This window comes from Onychostoma macrolepis, chromosome 03, assembly GCF_012432095.1.
Source record: "Onychostoma macrolepis isolate SWU-2019 chromosome 03, ASM1243209v1, whole genome shotgun sequence".
Classification (NCBI taxonomy): Eukaryota; Metazoa; Chordata; class Actinopteri; order Cypriniformes; family Cyprinidae; genus Onychostoma; species Onychostoma macrolepis.
Window position 1 is genome coordinate 21,228,768 of NC_081157.1, and position 18,045 is coordinate 21,246,812.

The 18,045-nt window shown below is 33.9% G+C and overlaps 1 protein-coding gene across 3 annotated transcripts; it reads right to left on the minus strand.

Annotated features, from left to right (window-relative positions):
• Positions 1-1,212: 1,212 nt before the first annotated feature.
• On the minus strand, positions 1,213-17,342 carry pik3r6b (phosphoinositide-3-kinase, regulatory subunit 6b). 3 transcript variants are annotated; one of them, XM_058770068.1, is made up of 21 exons: positions 17,008-17,342; positions 13,996-14,140; positions 12,800-12,879; positions 11,394-11,498; positions 10,967-11,058; positions 10,806-10,874; positions 10,451-10,583; positions 10,018-10,087; positions 9,016-9,199; positions 7,716-7,857; positions 7,551-7,637; positions 5,138-5,525; positions 4,961-5,054; positions 4,770-4,883; positions 4,069-4,179; positions 3,844-3,958; positions 3,659-3,729; positions 2,933-3,023; positions 2,427-2,482; positions 2,217-2,320; positions 1,213-2,066 (listed from the first exon to the last, which is right to left on the minus strand). In XM_058770068.1, exons 3-21 carry the CDS (start codon positions 12,810-12,812, stop codon positions 1,913-1,915), a joined length of 2,193 nt encoding a protein of 730 aa, XP_058626051.1. In that variant the 5' UTR covers positions 12,813-12,879; positions 13,996-14,140; positions 17,008-17,342; the 3' UTR covers positions 1,213-1,912. The 3 variants fall into 3 exon arrangements, with proteins under 3 accessions (XP_058626051.1, XP_058626052.1, XP_058626053.1); XM_058770069.1 differs by lacking the exon at positions 17,008-17,342 and having other exon boundaries at positions 13,996-14,771; XM_058770070.1 differs by lacking the exons at positions 10,806-10,874; positions 10,967-11,058; positions 11,394-11,498; ... (1 more) ...; positions 13,996-14,140; positions 17,008-17,342 and having other exon boundaries at positions 9,016-9,182; positions 10,451-10,586.
• Positions 17,343-18,045: the final 703 nt, after the last annotated feature.

Consider the following 18,045-nt stretch of genomic DNA (forward strand, 5'->3'; position numbering starts at 1 on the left):
TGTTTCATTCCCATGACATTATAATTGTACTTTATAACATAACAAACAACACGGGTTAATTGGCTCCATATGGAGCAAAACTGTGTCCAGTAAACTGCATTTAAATCATATACACAACACATCCCCTCACCATGATTTCCTAAAATAGGACACTTATAGAAAACGGAACATCGTATGAGAGCAAAGTAAATTAAAAGTGTATGTTAAAAAAATACGGAAGAGAGCGTGTAGTCAGTGTATCGCAATCTCACAAAATGAAACCTGAAAGACTTTTAAGAGTTTAAGCAGATGTTTTCCATGAAAGTCTCTTGTAATCTTGAAAATCGTATGAGCTGGCTTAAATAAAACATAATAATACAAAACGGACAGACTTTTTAACATCTGCAGGAAGCCTACAGAACAAACTCTGAGCACAGGTAACATCTCCATCGTGCACCTGTTGTTGTAACACGTCACCAGATTGCCGCGCGCTCGCTGTTTACCTGAGATCTATAGTAGCCTATCCGTAAACTCATGGTTTGCTTGACAGGGTATTGTCGATTAAAGTTTTCTTTGGATTTTCATGTCCACACCGTATCCTAATCCAGGTAAAGTGTAACAAGTTTTCTTCCTCTTTGACAAACAACCAATGGCGGAGCTCAGTGTATCGAGCGCTAGTTTACAGCGCCACCTGTCGGCGAGAAGATGAACTTACAGAATAACACGAGCAGTCGCATGAGCGCTTTACACAGCACCTTTAATTCAACGAGTTATAAAATACATTACTTTACAGTTATTGGCAGTCTGATCAAAAAATAAGTCAAGAAGAAAATGTTTGTTAGCTCAAATAAATAAAAGTTGCATTGTGAAATACAATAACCCACCATACAATACTGTGCTAATTGTTGTAGCCTACAGCACATTTTGAGATGCACATTTTGGCAAATGTAACAGGTTTCCATACTTGCATATTGCACACAGTGTATATATACTGCATACTGCAGAAAAAACTAGGATACCATGCTATTCTGATCTAAATGCTAAACAACAAGGCTGCATCCAAAATTGCATTCTTCCCAAGTAGGCAAAAAAAAAAAAAAAACAGTGTGTGAAAATAGTAGACTATGTCTGAATTCAAAGTATTCATAAAACAGTAGGCGAAAAGTACCCAGATGATGATTCTTAAGTAAACATAGGACTATGCTACGGGACACCCCAGGTGAAAAATAAATGCACTTCTATAATGTACTTAAAGTGCTCTATTTTCGCGCACTAATTTTGTACTTCATATACTAAAAATGATCCTTTAGTACTTCTTGTTTTTCACCTGGGACAACTGATGGCAGAGGTCACATGACAGTGACAACATGGCGATTGTAGTACGTCTAAATGTAGTAGGCCTACACACTTCCATGCTATATAGAACATACTTTTTAACAGTCGTGAAGTAATTACTAACCTACTCAGAGAGTATGTGATTTCGGATGCTGCCATCATCTTCAATGTGTTTTATTTTCTATCATGTTAGTTGATGGCAAGTGTCAAATGAAAGTCTAAGTGCTTCCAAAGTGTTAAATTACATGTCCAAGTATCATACAGACACATTACTGTCATGAAAGTAAAAAAATAAAATAAAAAAAAGTAGTGTAAACATGACATTTTAAAATGTGCAGACTGCAGGAGACTTTACAGAGACCGAGGTCAATTCACAGACACCATTTCAACACGTTCAAATAGTCTATGATCACCATATCTGTTCACAGTTCAGCAGGAAGTCATGGCCTCTTGAGGTTACATGTATTTTAGGCAACAGAGAAGAGATAAAAAAAAAGAGGAAATGCACACATACTAAACACTAAAAACCTCTGAGAGGTATCAGGTTTCAGTTTGTCTGGTGACTCAAGCTCTTATATCATGAATTCGAGTCGTATTGTCATTGCTCAGTGCCACAGAAGGTGTTGATTGGTAGCGTGAGGGTCTTGTTGACATATTTGCCCAGCAGTTCACCTCCCTCTCCCAAACTGTACTTGGATTTTGTACTCGGCTGATGGGAGTATCCCGGGTCCAAGCATGGAGAAACTTCAATGCTGTGGGCATAAGATGTATTATTCCATGTTGGCCATTAAAAGCAAAAAAAAGCAAAAAAAAGCAAAAAAAAAAAAAAAAAAAAAAAAAAAAAGAAGGTCGATACTGTTGGTATTTTATGTATAGAAAGGCATTATAATCTGAATGCTCACCTCTGGACATTCTTGAATGTTTTACGTGGGTCTTTATCCAAACAGACTTTGAATGTCCGCTCCTCCAGAACTCTGATATTGACACTAACAGCTCTGAATGAATGCTAGAGAGAAAACAGCATTGTTACCTCAGTATTTCATTCAAGATTACTACATGTAACATCTAGAACAGAAAAATGACTCTGTTATAAGTTTAACATGTTCACTTACTGTGCTGGGCCTTGTGGGATTCATATCTTGGTAACTTATGCTGACACTGTGTAGACCTGTAGACCAAAGCGCCACATTACAAATAAGGAAACCTGCGTGTTTATTTATTTTCCTTATCTACAATATGTATCAGTAACTTCTTGTTGGTGGGAAAACATTGTCAGTGGTGAGTCTTTAATAAATACTGCCAGCCAAGAGTCAGTGCTGTTATAATGAACTAAAACTAAAAGTCAAACTAAAAACATTTATGTTAACAGAAATAATTAATATAGATATATAAAAAAATTATTTTATTTCAGTTAGTCGCCAAGGTAACATTTCTAATTTTACTTTACTATTAGTACTAAAATTACTAAAACTGAAAGGGAAAATATAAAAATAAAAAATATGAATACATACTAAAAAAGTATATTAATGATACTAAACTAACAATGTGGGCACTGTGCGCAATGCTGCCACTATAGCAATGACAAAGAATGTTTTAATATTTTAAATATGTGGCGTACTTCTGACTCTGAATGAAGGCAAGACTTTGATCAACATGCCACTTGTCGGCAAAGACATTCCCCTCTCCTTTTCTCTGTCACTTATTGAGGCCTAAAAGAAATGTAAACACAAAAACGTTTATGGCAGATTCTGTATTGTAAGAGTGCATACAGTAGAAACTATGCAATTATTCTGCATATAATTTTTTTGCGCATTATGCAAGTATTTACATGTGTTTTTATTCAAAAAGTAAACATTTACTTTTGAAAGGTTTTTAATACATTTATTTAGCAGAGACATATTAAATTGCAAAAAAAAAGTATGTCATATCAAACACCAAATTAGAATGATCTCTGAAGGATCATGTGATACTGAAGATGAGTAATGATGCTGAAAATTCAGCTTTGCATCAAAGGAATAAATTTCATTTTAAAATATGTTCAAATAGAAATCAGTTATTTTAAATTGTAGTAATATTTCATAATATTAGTGTTTTTACTGTCATTTTCATCAAATGAATGCAGCCTTGGTGAGCATAAGAGACTTCTTTCACGTGTAAAAAGTTACCAACACCAACCTTTTAAATGGTGTATATTCAAAATTATTAATACAATGTTTTTTAATTCAAATTCTTATATTTATCCCACAAACTTTCAATTGTAGTGTATATTAAAAACATTATATTGAATTTTGAAATTCTCATATTTAACCCCCCCCCCCCTCAAAATTGAAAATAAAATACTCACCTTTCTATAATTAATTGACACAACTGCACCATGAAATTCTTGTGGGTTGTATTTTTTGTAACGCACTGAACCTTTAAGGCAAAATTGATGGCAAACATTTAGTAAAAGCAGATGAAAAAGTGCTGAGATATAGGCTACGATGTAATAAAAGTAAAACATTTCAAAAATAAAAATGACATCAGCACCTTTAATTGTGTCTTTCAATGTGGCTCTGTAGCATTTGACCTCAGGAAAGTCCATGACGAGTTGAGCCACAAACACCTCCTCCACTGTGGTGCCGCTGAGGCCAGAGAAGCAGATCTAGACATGGGAACATACAGACCTTCTGATATGGAAAACAACCCACAAGCTCTACAATCATGACAAACTCTTGGTAAGCACAAAAACTGCATTGCATGATTCAATCCAACCTTGACAGAGTAGATGGGAAGGTGCACCGGATGCTGGCTGACACGTGTGTAGTATGAGATGATATCTAGCAGGAAGGTGTTGGTGTCTAAAGATTCACTCTGAGTTGACTTCTACAATGGCATCAGTTAAGAGGAAGGTTATATATTGATATATATTTATATCAAGCAGACAAGTAGAGAAGCAAAGCCTCCTCTTCTGTTGTAACAGGACTCTAAATATTTAACTTTGACTTCACTGCTACAATGACATCAATTAAGAAGAAGGTTAAAAAAACTCCCCAAATCTCTAAATATAGGCCTATATATATTTATATCAAGCAACCTAGCAGAGAAGCATGTTCTTGGTTCACACTCCACACATTATAGAAATGATAAAGATACACAACAGGACTCAGAATAAATCATTTAAATATTTTTCCTCTTTCATTCTCATTAATCTTTATGTTGTCAATGTAAATGTCATTTCATTTCATCTATGCAAGATATAAACATACATTTTGCAATGATTATTTTACATTTTTACTGAACAAAAATCTGATTTCAATGGAATTTCATTTCTTTTCCCACATATTTATCCCATTAAAATATTGTTAATGGAACTGCAAAGGATCCAGAATAGATAAATGGAACTGGAACCAGAATTATTAAATTCTAAACAATTCCCATTCATATTGTGGACTCTTCAAAAGTGTAATAATTACCATCTGGGCCAGTTTTAGTATCATGGCTCCCAAACTGTTGATATTACAGTCATACCACGGATCCACGCGTCCTAAATATCGTGCCAATGTCAGCATGTCTTCAGGAACACCCTCCTGGAAAGCACATGCATTACAGTGAGCTGTCATTGCTGGTGTTTTTTAAATGAAAACAAAAGCAAAACCTGATTTACCTGAACAGGAGAAAGCGTCTGGTCAGTCACTGGAATATAATACATCTCCATATTCACTCTCTTTGTCAGCAGCAGATGTCGTGCCTCCCTTTTCCTGAGCACAAACATAGAAAGATGAAAACATCACAAATTAGACTTTTAAATGCAAAGGTAAAATAATGGATGCAAACATCTTACCGTATAGTGTGGAGAGTCTTGGCGAGCCGTCCTAGCGTTCTGTCGTCTCCCATTATAAGGATCCGAGCCGTGAGGTTCCTTTCCTCTTTAGTGAGGCTGTATCCTCCATTTCCCTTAATGGCCTCCATCATGAGCGTCATTCTGTTGCCAGCTTTGGGACATCGCACACACGGCCTCCTGTAGAAGGACTGAGAGCAGCTCTGCTCCTCTGGGCCGCCCTGAGGCTCCAGCATTATAGAGGAGAGCTCGCTGATGGGCATGTCTCCCTCTATGCCGCTGTCCGTGGACACGGTGGACACGACAGAGGTACGCTTCAGGTCATCCTCATCCAGACAAGCAGAGTTTCGGTCCACAGGAACCATCAGTGCAAAGTTAACCAGCTCGTTCCCTGTTTAAAAGGAAATGTAAAACGCACCGTGTTGGATCTGTTTTGCATGAAACCTTTTTTCCACTGTGAGATAAAAAGATAAAAAATGTATTTCTCATGGAATTTTGAAAAAAAAAAAAAGTCAAAATACTTATAGATATAAACTCACAATTCAGAGAAAAAAGGCAGAACTCTTCACAATTTTGTTTACATTTTGCAATTCTCATTTTTTTCTCTGAATTCTGAGTTTGCATCTCGCAATTCAGTTTTTTTGTTTCCACCACAAATACAAAATAAAAATGGCCACTTTTTATCTCACAATTCATACTTTTCTTATAAAAATTGCTATTTTTTTATATCTCGAATTGTAAGTTCACAATTCTGACTTTTTTCTCTGAATTCTACAATTCTACATCTTACAATTCTTTTTTTTCCACCACAGAATTAAAAATAAAAAAGGTAATCAACACTTTTTATCTCCCAATTCAGACATTTTTTTTAAAAATTGCAAATTAATATCTCCCAATTCTGACATTTATTTCTCTAAGCTACGATTTTCTATCTCCCAATTCTGAGATTTTTCTTTTTATAATTCTTTTTTTTTTCAACACGGAATAAAAAATTAATTGTGACTTTTTATCTATTTTAAAAAAAACTGTTAATAGGTTAACAGTAAGTTCCCATACTATACTATATACAGGGAAAAACTGTAATAGATTGCAAAGTTTTTAGAAGTAAAAAAAGAACAAATCAATGTATAATTTACAGTCAAAAAATGTAAACTGATATTCCCAGAATTCCCTGCGTGACACTCCACATTTGAAAGTACCATATTAACCCGAATATAAGACGACCCCCCTTTTTCCAGATGTACCTTTTGGAAAAAGGCTTTTTGAAAACCAAATCTTGTTTTGTTTATTTTTTTTCTCTCTGTAAAACACATTTTTTCTTAAATTATTTTCATATTGCATATTTTTCCTATTTTAATTTTTGTTTTGAAAGTATGGTAAATACTGGTAAAATGTACCAACAATGACACTGAAAAATATACACTTTTTGATATAGGCTACCATAAAAATAAAAGGTAGCCCATCTGAATTATATAACATTTAGGCTATCCATCTCATAGTAGCCTACCAAAATTTTATTAACAGTAGAAGTGAAATCTTATTGTAGTCTTCAAATCTGGGTACTGTCTTATGTTTTAAAATCACTTACAGAGGAAGTTTGGTCCCATCAGGCTAACATGACAGTCACGACTCTGCCGCTGTAAGCTTTTCTTTTTCTTTTGTTTTCACTCGCGATCTTTACAACACACATTACATTACATATTTCTTGGCACACTCGTTTTATGCGTGTTTAGCGCCACCTATTATTGTGGGTGTATTATTGACATGTCAAAGTCTAGACCCTGAATATAAGACGACCGCGTTTTTTCAGATGCATTTCCAAGAAAAAAACATTGTCTTATATTTGGGTCAATACGGTATTTTGTTTAAATAATCATGTTTCTTAATAGTTTTTGTTATCAGTTATGTACATTTGGAGTTTATGTTACATCTTCTGTTGTTTAATGAATGTTTATTGCATTATTCTAGAGTCTAGTGTTACTAGTATGATGGTGTTTTGTGTTTCCGTCAATGTCTCTGTGCACTTTCTCTATATTACTATACTTCAGCTTGTGGGAAAGCTGCTTGTTATGAACTTTGATTCTTCATGTGGATTCTTCAGTGTGCGATGTTAAATTTACTGGTTTAGATTCAAATTTTCTTGTTTTATACTGTAAAATTTACAGTTTGTTCTGTATTTTTTTTTATACAAAATTATTATGGCAACCACAGTTGCCAAACTTATTTTGTAAAAACTACAGAATTTTTTTATAGAGTAAACTTGCAGTTTATATCTCAGAACTGCAAGAACAAAGTCTGAATTGTGAGATAAAAAGGTCACAATTACCCTTTTTTTTTTTTTTTTTCTGTGGCAGAAACAAGCTTTCATAGTCTTAAGCGTACAAGCATTTGTTGAAATAACAGCAGCAGAGCTCACATATCTCATCCTCTTTGGTCCAGACATGGAAGCTGACCTCAGGACTGGGCAACTGAGTTTCTGCTTGTGAGGCTGGACATGATGGATCTAAAATGAAAAAACTACATGTCTGAGCTTGTTTGGATTAAAAAGTGTCTTATTGGACTGTGGTGAGGACATTTCTACCTTTTGCAGCAGTCAGGATGTCTTGGTAGATCTCTTGTAATCTTGTTTTGTACTGATTATCATCAGAAGCTCCATCTTCTGTTCTCTGCTCTAGGATGGTGACGAGATCCTGGAAGTGGAGCTCCAGCTCTTCACCTAAATGCTGAAATGAACAAAATATGCACAGTTATTTAGGGTCCAGGATTTTTCAGTAAAGACTTTATGGACATCTTAAACGATTAATAGGATCAAACTTGATTATATTTATCAAGCTTCACCACATGTGATATTGTGCAACAGGTATTTTTGCAACTGAAATTCGCTCTTAGTTTCTTCAAACATATAAGTTTGCAATATCTTCCATAAGATTATACATGTATAAAGTGCTGTCAAACGATTAATCGCGATTAATCGCATCCAACATAACAATTTTTGTTTGCATAATATATGTGTGTATATATAAATACACACTCATACAGTATATATTTTGAAAATATTTACATGTCTATATTTATATTCATATAATTTATATTATAAATAAATATATTTAAAATATAAAAATAACATATTTTTCTGAAATATATACATGCATGTGTATGTATTTATATATACCGGTACATAATAAATATATACAGTACACACACATATATTATGTAAACAAAAACTTTTATTTTGGATGTGATTTATATATATATATATATATATATATATAAATACTAAAATATTATTTTATTTTATTTTTACAGTATATTAAATCATATAAAACTTACATATCTATACATCTTTTTCAAAGAAAATTTTATTTCAGTTTTATGTTATTGAATAAAATGCATTAAATTGATCAAAACTGACAGTAAAGACTTTTATATTGTTACAAAAAATTATATTTCAAATAAACCCTGCTATTTTTTACTTTCTATTCATCAAGGAAAAATGTATCATGGTTTCCACACAAAAATATTAAGCAGCACAAATGTTTTCAACACTGATAATAATAAGAAATGTTTTTGAGCAGCAAATCAGTATATTAGAAAGATTTCTGATTAGATGTGACACTGAAGACTGGAATAATGATGCTGAAAATTCAGCTTTGCATGAAAGGAATAAACTACATTATAAAATATATTCAAATAGAAAAACAATATCTTTAATAGTAATAGTATTTAACAATATTACAATTTTAAATTTGAAATTGTTGTAATACTTAACCATATTATTGTTTCTACTGTATTTTTACGCAATTTTTTTTTAGATTTTTTAAAATCCTGTGAGGTGGGTATTAAAATAAAATATATAACAGATGTTTTTAAACACCACAAACCTCTAGAGACTGTGAGAGCTGGTCAACCTGGCACTTCTTTCCTAATCCAGCTAGCATTGTGTGCAATAAAACTCTGCGTTTGTAGATCATTGAGTTTCTACCAGGGTCTGCACACTCCACGTCAGCTTTGAGCGCACTCAACAGAGACAGAGGAAACACAACAGGATCTACAAACACAAACACCCTGATGAAAGAAAGATGGAGAGAGTGGCATACAGTGAATACAGAGACAATGAAATGTAAACATTTGTATTTATGAATAAAACAATTAACTGTGAATTGGGCACAGACTTCCTTCTTGTAAAAAGGCATAATAACACCTTGATTTCATGTGAAAAAATCGTAAATGAGTCACTGTGGTTTGACTTACTGAGCAATGTGGGCAGAATTTAAATATGTAGGTGAAATTAGTTATTAAGAATAGTATACTGCTAACAATGAAAAATAATAAAAATAAAGAAGAGAAATAATATCTGAGTCAGAAACAAGCAACAGTTTGTTAAAAAAAAAAACCTGAATTTACGAAAAGTGTGGGGTCGGTAAGACTTATGCTCAACAATGCTGCATTTATTTGATCAACAATAAACAGTAGAAATAGTAATACTGTGAAATAATATTATAATGTAAAATAGCAGATTTTTTTGTAATTTATCCCTGTGATGACAAAGCTGTATTTTCAGCATCATTACTCAAGTCTTCAGTGTCACATGATCCTTCAGAAATCACTCTGATATACTGATGTGCTGCTCAAGAAACATTTCAGATTTTTTTGAAAACAGTTGTGATGCTTAATATTTTTGTGGAAGCTAAAATACAAATGAACATAAAAACATTCATTTGAAATATAATTTTTTGTAACAATGTGAAAAAGTCTTTATTGTCAATTTAATGCAACCTTATTGAAATAAGCATTCATTTATTAATAAATTCTTACTATCCCCAAACTTTTGAAAAGTAGAATGTAAAATGACAAGAATATTGATAACCTGGCATTATACTTACTTCTCATGGAGTGGATAAAGATCATTACGTAGACTGTGTTCTGCACTGACTCTCCTCTGATACAATATTCCTAAAATAGATTAAAAAAAAAGCTCCTGAAGAATGTTGCAGGATGGGACTTCCACAGAATGAAATGTGCTTACGCATATTCTAGTATCGAAAACAGAATATTTGAGTTCGATCTGTGGTACACCTTCTGAATGTCATAAATCTGATTTAGATTAACTGTATCCAAACATGCTTTCTCCCCGCATGAATGGTGGTTAGAAAGAAATACTCAGGTTAAATGAGTGCATTTTACTGAAAATTAAACTCTAAAAATCCAGTTTAACTATTAGTTTGATACATGGAAAGCATCTCAGTTTAATTCTGGTTTGACACCGGATTAATACCAGCAATGCTTTTATTGCTTTAATGTAACTGAATATATCACCTGGTGCATTTTGTTCCATTTTCATCTGTCTTGCATAGTTGAGAGCGATTGCACAGTAGGGTTCAGGTAACGTAATTAAACCTTTCAGGCAAAAATACATCCTTCGATATAGATCTTCTGGAATAAATACAGACTGAAATAAAGCAGAAAACCCAATGAGTAACACGCACCACACATGGCCGAAAAACAACCCAATCATGTTGATTTCCAGTTAAGAGACAAGGAACTGTTCCTACAATAACAAATCTGCCGGGAACTTGCTTACAGACACATTCCGTATCACTGACTGGAAACAATAACAAAACAAAGCATTCACAGGCGCTGTGGAAAAACAAAACAAAGCTAGAAATCTGACCTGTAGGACCGTGTAGATGAGTGTGTGAAGTAAAGGAATAATGCGAATCTTGGAATCGATTCTCTCCGCCTGGAATAAATCAAATCAAGGAAAAAACAGCTCATCATTCACTTTAAAAATCTTTGATGTCTATAACCTGAAAGAATGATTGAGGAACAAACCTTTTCAAGCTCTTTTATGAGAACCCTCAAAAGAGGGACACTGACAGATGGATTTTTGTCCACCCTGTTATGCAGAGTCCATCTTAACATGCCTACACACACACACAAAGATGTTTTTTTAACAATACGACATACTAATCTTGAATTGTGTACTTTTTGGTGCTTTTTTGGAGCTTAGCAGACGTGATTATGATGAACTATCATATCGAGCTCCAATAAGAAAAGTCTTCAAAAATGCTTAACATACAGATTTGGAGCATTTTTGGTTGAACTGTGCCATTGATCACTTCATAAACAAGGGAATAGCATATTTTCTTTGATCTCTATCCGGATATCGAACACATGATATCTCCAGGATATATGCCACATTTTAGAGATATAAAATGCATTACCTTTTAGTTCAAATTTGTCATAGTAAAGCAGGTACCTTTATTGCAGGCTGATCCAGCCTGAGGTTTACCGTCCAGTTCTCTGAGGATGGAATGGACATTGTGGTAGAGACTAGACTCCACGACTGAGGACACACCACCGACTGCAAAACAGTTCACACAACTCCTTCAACTCTCATGTAACATGGACAAGTCCGTTTGAAAACTTCAGTCTTAAATTAGCAGATTTAGACATTTAAGAACAAGTATTAATATATACTCTACTGCTCAAAAGTTTAGGGTCAGATTTTTTGACGTCTCTTATCCCTAGACAAAAAAAATATACTAAAATGTATTTGAAATACATTTATTTTGTGCTAAGTATACGTTTACATATATATGTGCTTTACAAATAAACCCTACAATTGTACTTTTAGTGGTATATTTAAAGTCTGCTAAACTGGAACAACTAATTTTGTGCTTAATGCACTTTAATTGTGTGGAAGTAGTGCTGAAGTCCAACTAAAGATATTCTGAAGCATATTTGATTGTGCTACAGTAGAACTAATGCAAGGATACTTCAGGTACACTTTAAATACCTTGCATTTAAAGACTGCAAACAATGCTTATTAGTGAATTAAGCATGAATTCACTATTAAACGTTAAAACATGTTTAAGGCATAATATTAAGTCAAAAGAAATGTACATTGTGCAAAAATGAAATGCTCAAAGTAAACTTTAATTATAATTTTTATATCAGTAAGTCTTAAGTGATATGTCAATAAATATGTTAATGCATTTAAGGTATACTTAATATGTATTTTAAATCATTTATGGGATAGTTTTTTTTATAGGGATGCCCACGAAGGCTTCATTTATATGATCAAACATACAATAAATATAGCATTAATGCACACTATTACTACAATTTAAAATAAGCATTTTCTATATTAATATATTTTAATGTGCAATTTATTCCTGTGATGCAAAGCTAAATTTTCAGCATCATTACTCCCGTCTTCAGTGTCGCAAAACATTTTTTATTGTAATTGATGTTGAAAACAGTTGTGCTGCTTAATATTGTTGAAGAAAAATCATGATACATTATTATTATTTTCATTTTATGATAATAAAAAAATATAAATAAATAAAAAAAAGTCCTACTGACTCTAAACTTTTGAACAGTAATATACTACAGTAATATATGGTACTATAATGTACTCCCATAGTGTACACTATTAAATAAATATTATTCTATGGTAGGTGAATAAGATTACTAAAATGCAAGAAATCCAGACTATAAAATACAAGTGAAATAAATGTAAAGCTTAGATCGCTTTTACATCAATATCAAACCCTCAGAAAGAACGTTTCCATGCAATAATAAAACTAAACGTAATGTATGAAACCGAACTCAGTAATCTATAACAGACTAGCAAGTGTTATGAAAGAGTGTTTTTAGTACATGTTTCTTCCATGGTGGAGTTCACAGCTCAGATAATATCCACATGACATGGATGAGTCAGTTAGAAAGGTCCTTCATGTCTGCAAGCACACACAAAAAAAGAGAACACGCTCTGTGTAAGCACACACACACATCAGCAATATATCACAATCCACGTAAAAACTGATGAATGAACTTGATAACATGATTACTTTGGCACACAATATATTTTTTCTGCATGTTAGGCCCATTTCCTGCATTAAGATGTCAAAATACACAGATGCACAGTGTGTCAAAATAGAGAGTACAACACGGATGCAGAAAAGACCCTACAGTTCTCGGCACAGGAAGCAGAATTCAAAGGGGTGAAAACCTCAGGGGTTTTCATGTTGACAGAAATGTTGTTATTTCTTATAAATCACGCGTTAGACATAGTTATAGATCTACATTTAACAAATGAATGAGCATCAAACACATTATCACAAATCACAAATCAGTGATTTTCAACTGATGATTCGCAACCCAAAACCAGGCCGCAAAAAACAATGAGAAATGCAAATAATAAAATGCAATTAATCACATAATCTTGCACAGGATAGCAAAATAAATAAGCAACTTTTAAAAAGGAAGAAGAAAATGCTTCCTATATCTTTTCTTGTCATGTCAAAGGCTGTACGGTACTTTACTTTTAATATACTATAGTGTTTGTTCTGTGTGTTCAACTAGTTTCATTATTTATGCAATAGTTTAATTCAAGAATTTTGCATATTGTTGGGCCTGTGCAGTTTATCGTACTATTAATAAACTTAATGTGTGATTTTTATTCCCTTTTATTTGTATTGCGCTTTTCACAATGCACATCATTTCAAAGCAGCTTTCTAGAAATGTGGTCTACATGGTAAAAACGTACAGTTCTAAGATTTGACCAATTATGCAGCTAGTTAATGTCACATATTCATTTATAACTATTCATTTATTTTAAGGTTACTTCCCTTTACTAAGCATTTTGCCATTGCATTGGTGCGCCACTTGATGTTCAACTGAGAACCACAGAACTAAACAACCTTATTTTTATCATTTTGACACTCTGCAAAGACAAATGCTTCTGCTTTCTTCCTGCCCCAAAACAGTACATTTGAATAACTTATTCTTTGATTATTATTGTACTATCCACACAAAAATAACATGCAAAATAGAAATACACAGTAAATTCCTACCTTCTATGCATAAAACCGCTGTTCCTACAAGGAACTGTGAAACTGTGGCAATCCCAGTCGAGAGCAGAAGGTATCCGAATAATCTTGACAACAGTCTTGCTCGTAAGGAAGTCTCTTTTCCTGTCAGATCATCTTCTTACCTGTGCTAAAAGGAAGAAACAAGCACTTCACTGCCTTGACATTCAAGTCTTTCTCTCTCTCTCTTACACAGACAGACTGAAGACTAGACTCGGTTGGTTTCCTGCAATACAAATGTGTAGCTAAGCGGCTATTTTTAGACTGTCATTTTTTTTTCACTTTTCACCAGCGTGCGGAGTAGAAAAGCCCACATTGCTCAGAAACTCATGCTTGTCACAAACTGCAGTAAATTACCTCATAGTAAGCTCTTTTATCGTGTGAAAAAAACCCAAAAACAACGGACATCACACCTTTATGGAGGCCGAAACTTGAGCTCCACCCCTGTTTCATATTACATTTGATATGAAGAAAACGGAACTGCCAGTGACAGATATAATGACTGAATATATGATAACATTCATGAACAATACAGATAATTTACAGGGCCAACAATGCACATGACCCCCAATAAAGAGTTTTAGGAAAACTGAATGAACGAATGAATAAAGAAATCTTCAGTGCACTCAGAAGTTCATGAAAAAAGGATTTGGTCATTCTGGTTTCACTTCACTGACCAATTAAATACTTACGGAAACAGAATTGAGGACAATGGTGGATTAAATAATTACCCACATAGGGATTTCAAACATCTGAACCTAACAAGTTTCAGTCAGGTAATATTTAAATTTGATCTTTACTTATTAATTACAATAGAAAAAACCTCCCTATAAAAAACAAAACAAAAACAAAATCAAAACAAACAAACAAACAGATAAAAGCCTGGTTGGCTGGTTTTGGCTTGTTTCTGGTTTCCCAGCCTGGCCAAGCTGGTTTAAGCTGGTTCTGGACTTCGAGCCTAACGAGCTAAGACCAGACTGACCAGCTAAAGAAGTGGTCAAAACCCCTCTAAAACCAGCCTGCAAACCAGCTATGACCAAACTGGACGACCAGCTAAAACCAGCTTGATGTATACATGATGTCTATTTTTAAGGTATGTAAACTTGGTCCAATATTGATCAAAAACTGTTAAATTTAGCATTTCTGTATTATAAATCTTTTTGAAATCATGTTTAATTTATACTTCATTCCTCTAAACGAGTGCTTCCATGGCTCAAAGTTAAGGATTTTTTCTACTGGTCCAGTCGGGCCAGTGGTTCAAACTTTTACTTGCCCTGCCAACATTTTCACTGGCCCTGCCACAAAAAATAAAATAGTTGCTGCTATCGCTGTTTTTGATCCGTTATCTTGCATTCCAATAAATAAGATTGTATGACACCAATATTTTAGATACCAATTAAATGTTACAATTCTCGATTTCAATTTTGATACCACAGCTTTAAATAAATATAAAGTTCAAACATTATTAAAGACAAGCGAACCACCAGTAAATAAGAACACATGAACACATTACAAGTAATAGCACAATTAAATATAGGACTAGCACAAAGATAGAAATGAAATGACGCTTTAGGTTTTTACGTTTTTAGATGTTCAGGTACAGAAATTGAAAAATCACATAAAATAACATTTGCATATTTACTGCACCTTTATTTTTTCATAGCCATTTGAGATTAGAGGCAACCACTGCATTTTAATCATGAATCGATCAAAACAAAAATGTGCGATCTTTGATTTATATTAGACTGTATAATTTCAAAATTTGAAGCAAAAACAGAATGGTCTGACTGACTTTAGCTTTGTAAAATTATGCTGCATAAAACATTGCACAAAACAGAAACAGCAGACGGACTGAGCTAGACGCAATTTCACTCTCTGACAGCAGGTGGCGCTTAACAGCAATAATACAGTGTTTCCTTGGTTACCACTGTTAAACACAGCAGTGCCGCGCGTATTAACACTAATTTAAATGGTAGAAACACATTCATATAAAATTCAATATTTAGATTTTCTTCCTATTTCGCGCATTGTGAACAGTGATGTTCTGTCTGCTACAGTATTTTCTCTTTTTTTGCGTCCATCTTCAACGTCTCTGGCCTCTGTTAACGGCCGTTTACAGACTAATTATAATAATAACGTAATATCCACACAAATGGCATTTTGGAAAATGATTGCAGTGCAGTTTGTGTGCAAGCACGGAACAGAAGATAGTCTGAAATAAAACAAAAAATGTCCGGTCGATCGGCGCATCTATACTCCACTGTATAAATTAAATATAGGCTTTCCTGTAGCTCAAATAGTAAAGCATGGCGCTAGCAACGCCAAGATCATGGGTTCGATTCCCAGGGAAAGCAAGAGCTGATAAAATGTAAAAACTATAAGTCGCTTTTAAGCGTCTGCTAAATACATGTAAATGTAAATATAGATTCATCATTGTTAAATCTACAAAGTTACGTCTCAGAGACGCGGCTGTCTGTGCGTGCGCTGTTCACACAGAACACAGCGCGCGAGTAGTGAATGTAGTTGTCTTTCGCGCCCGAATACTTTTTAATCGCTAAAAAAATTTAAATTAACAAGGCTTAAAAACACATGCAAATTACAAAGTTTCGTGAAGACGCTGCAGTGGCCCAATCGTCCTTCACGCTGGCCCTGGCTTCAAAAATGTTTGTGAGCAACACTTTTTTACTTTAATAAATATATTATATTAAGCATAAATATTATTATATCTTTTATATTTCGCATGTTTAAATTAATATAACAGCATCCATTTTGAATGACTATATTAAAATGGTCAACCAACAAATCTTTTAGATCCATTATGGTGACACAATGTAAAGCACCTTGACTGAGGTAAACAATTTGTAAATAATAGCCTACATTTGCATCGCCATAATTTTACTAACAAATAAGAATAAATTAGTTGGAGGCAGATTTTTGTGCCATGCGATTCACTAAAGCACGTTCTGAACGTTCACAGAACACTTTAAAGCAGCTTACCTTTGTTTGTCTGATGCAAATCCGCTTCATTCACGCTTCACAGATGACAGAGGAGCGCGGCGCACATGAAGTCCCGCCCACGCGCCCTGCGTCACATCGCGTTACTGGAGCACTTCCCAGTGCAATCAGCATAGCCAGTGAATGACGTCTTTGAAATCGCTTGATCAAATGATTAAATTTTGAGAAGTGATGTATGTTCCGAAAAGGAAGCAATGAAATAAATAAATAAATATTTTTTTCTCCTTCCTTTTAGCAAACCAATAAAACCATATTTGCTTTCTAAGATTATAGACTCTGCAACCCTCATACCTCAGTCAGATGCACATAAAATGATTTTTTTTTTCTTTTTGTATATCTGCACACAGCTCTTGTTGTATGTGAGGAAACAGTTTACTTCCTATTCATATACCACAACACGGAGAACACCTCACACGTGGCTTTTATGCCATGACTGTCTTATTCTCATTTCACCCCAAAATTAGAAGATTAGGAGCTTGACTGGTGACAATATACTGTACTGTACCATATTTTTACATGCAAATAAATAAATAAATAAAATTACTAGCTATAGGCATAGGCGGAGTTATGACATGACCACCAAAGAGGTAAAATAAGAAGTTCATCTGTGACATTAAACTGTGCTGATGAAAAAGAGGACATGAGAAGCATTTCCTGTTTTTAGTCATTCTAAATTGACCTAAGTTCTGTATTTGTGCATTTCACATGTGTGAGTCATCACTGGTCAGTCGTCACAAATATCCATTGTGCCTACATGAATCGAATAAAACCCAACACTGATGGAAAATTCTGAAGTATTCTTGTAGCACACAAGTGGGAAGCAACCCACATCAGTGCAAAATAGAGACTGTGTAATGATGTGTTGCAGCCACAGTTTTAGAAAACCTTAGTATTTGAGACCAATGTATCATTACATCACTTGCTCACCAATGGATCCTCTGTAGTGAATGGGTGCCATCAGAATGAGAGTCCAAACAGCTGATAAAAACATCACAATAATTAATAAATAATCAACACCAC

Coding starts and splice junctions, on each gene's coding strand:
- pik3r6b (XM_058770068.1), bottom strand. Junction 7,638..7,715: donor CATCCTGACTGCTGCAAAAG/GTAGAAATGTCC, acceptor TTTTCATTTTAG/ATCCATCATGTCCAGCCTCA. Junction 3,730..3,843: donor ATTGAAAGACACAATTAAAG/GTGCTGATGTCA, acceptor TTTGCCTTAAAG/GTTCAGTGCGTTACAAAAAA.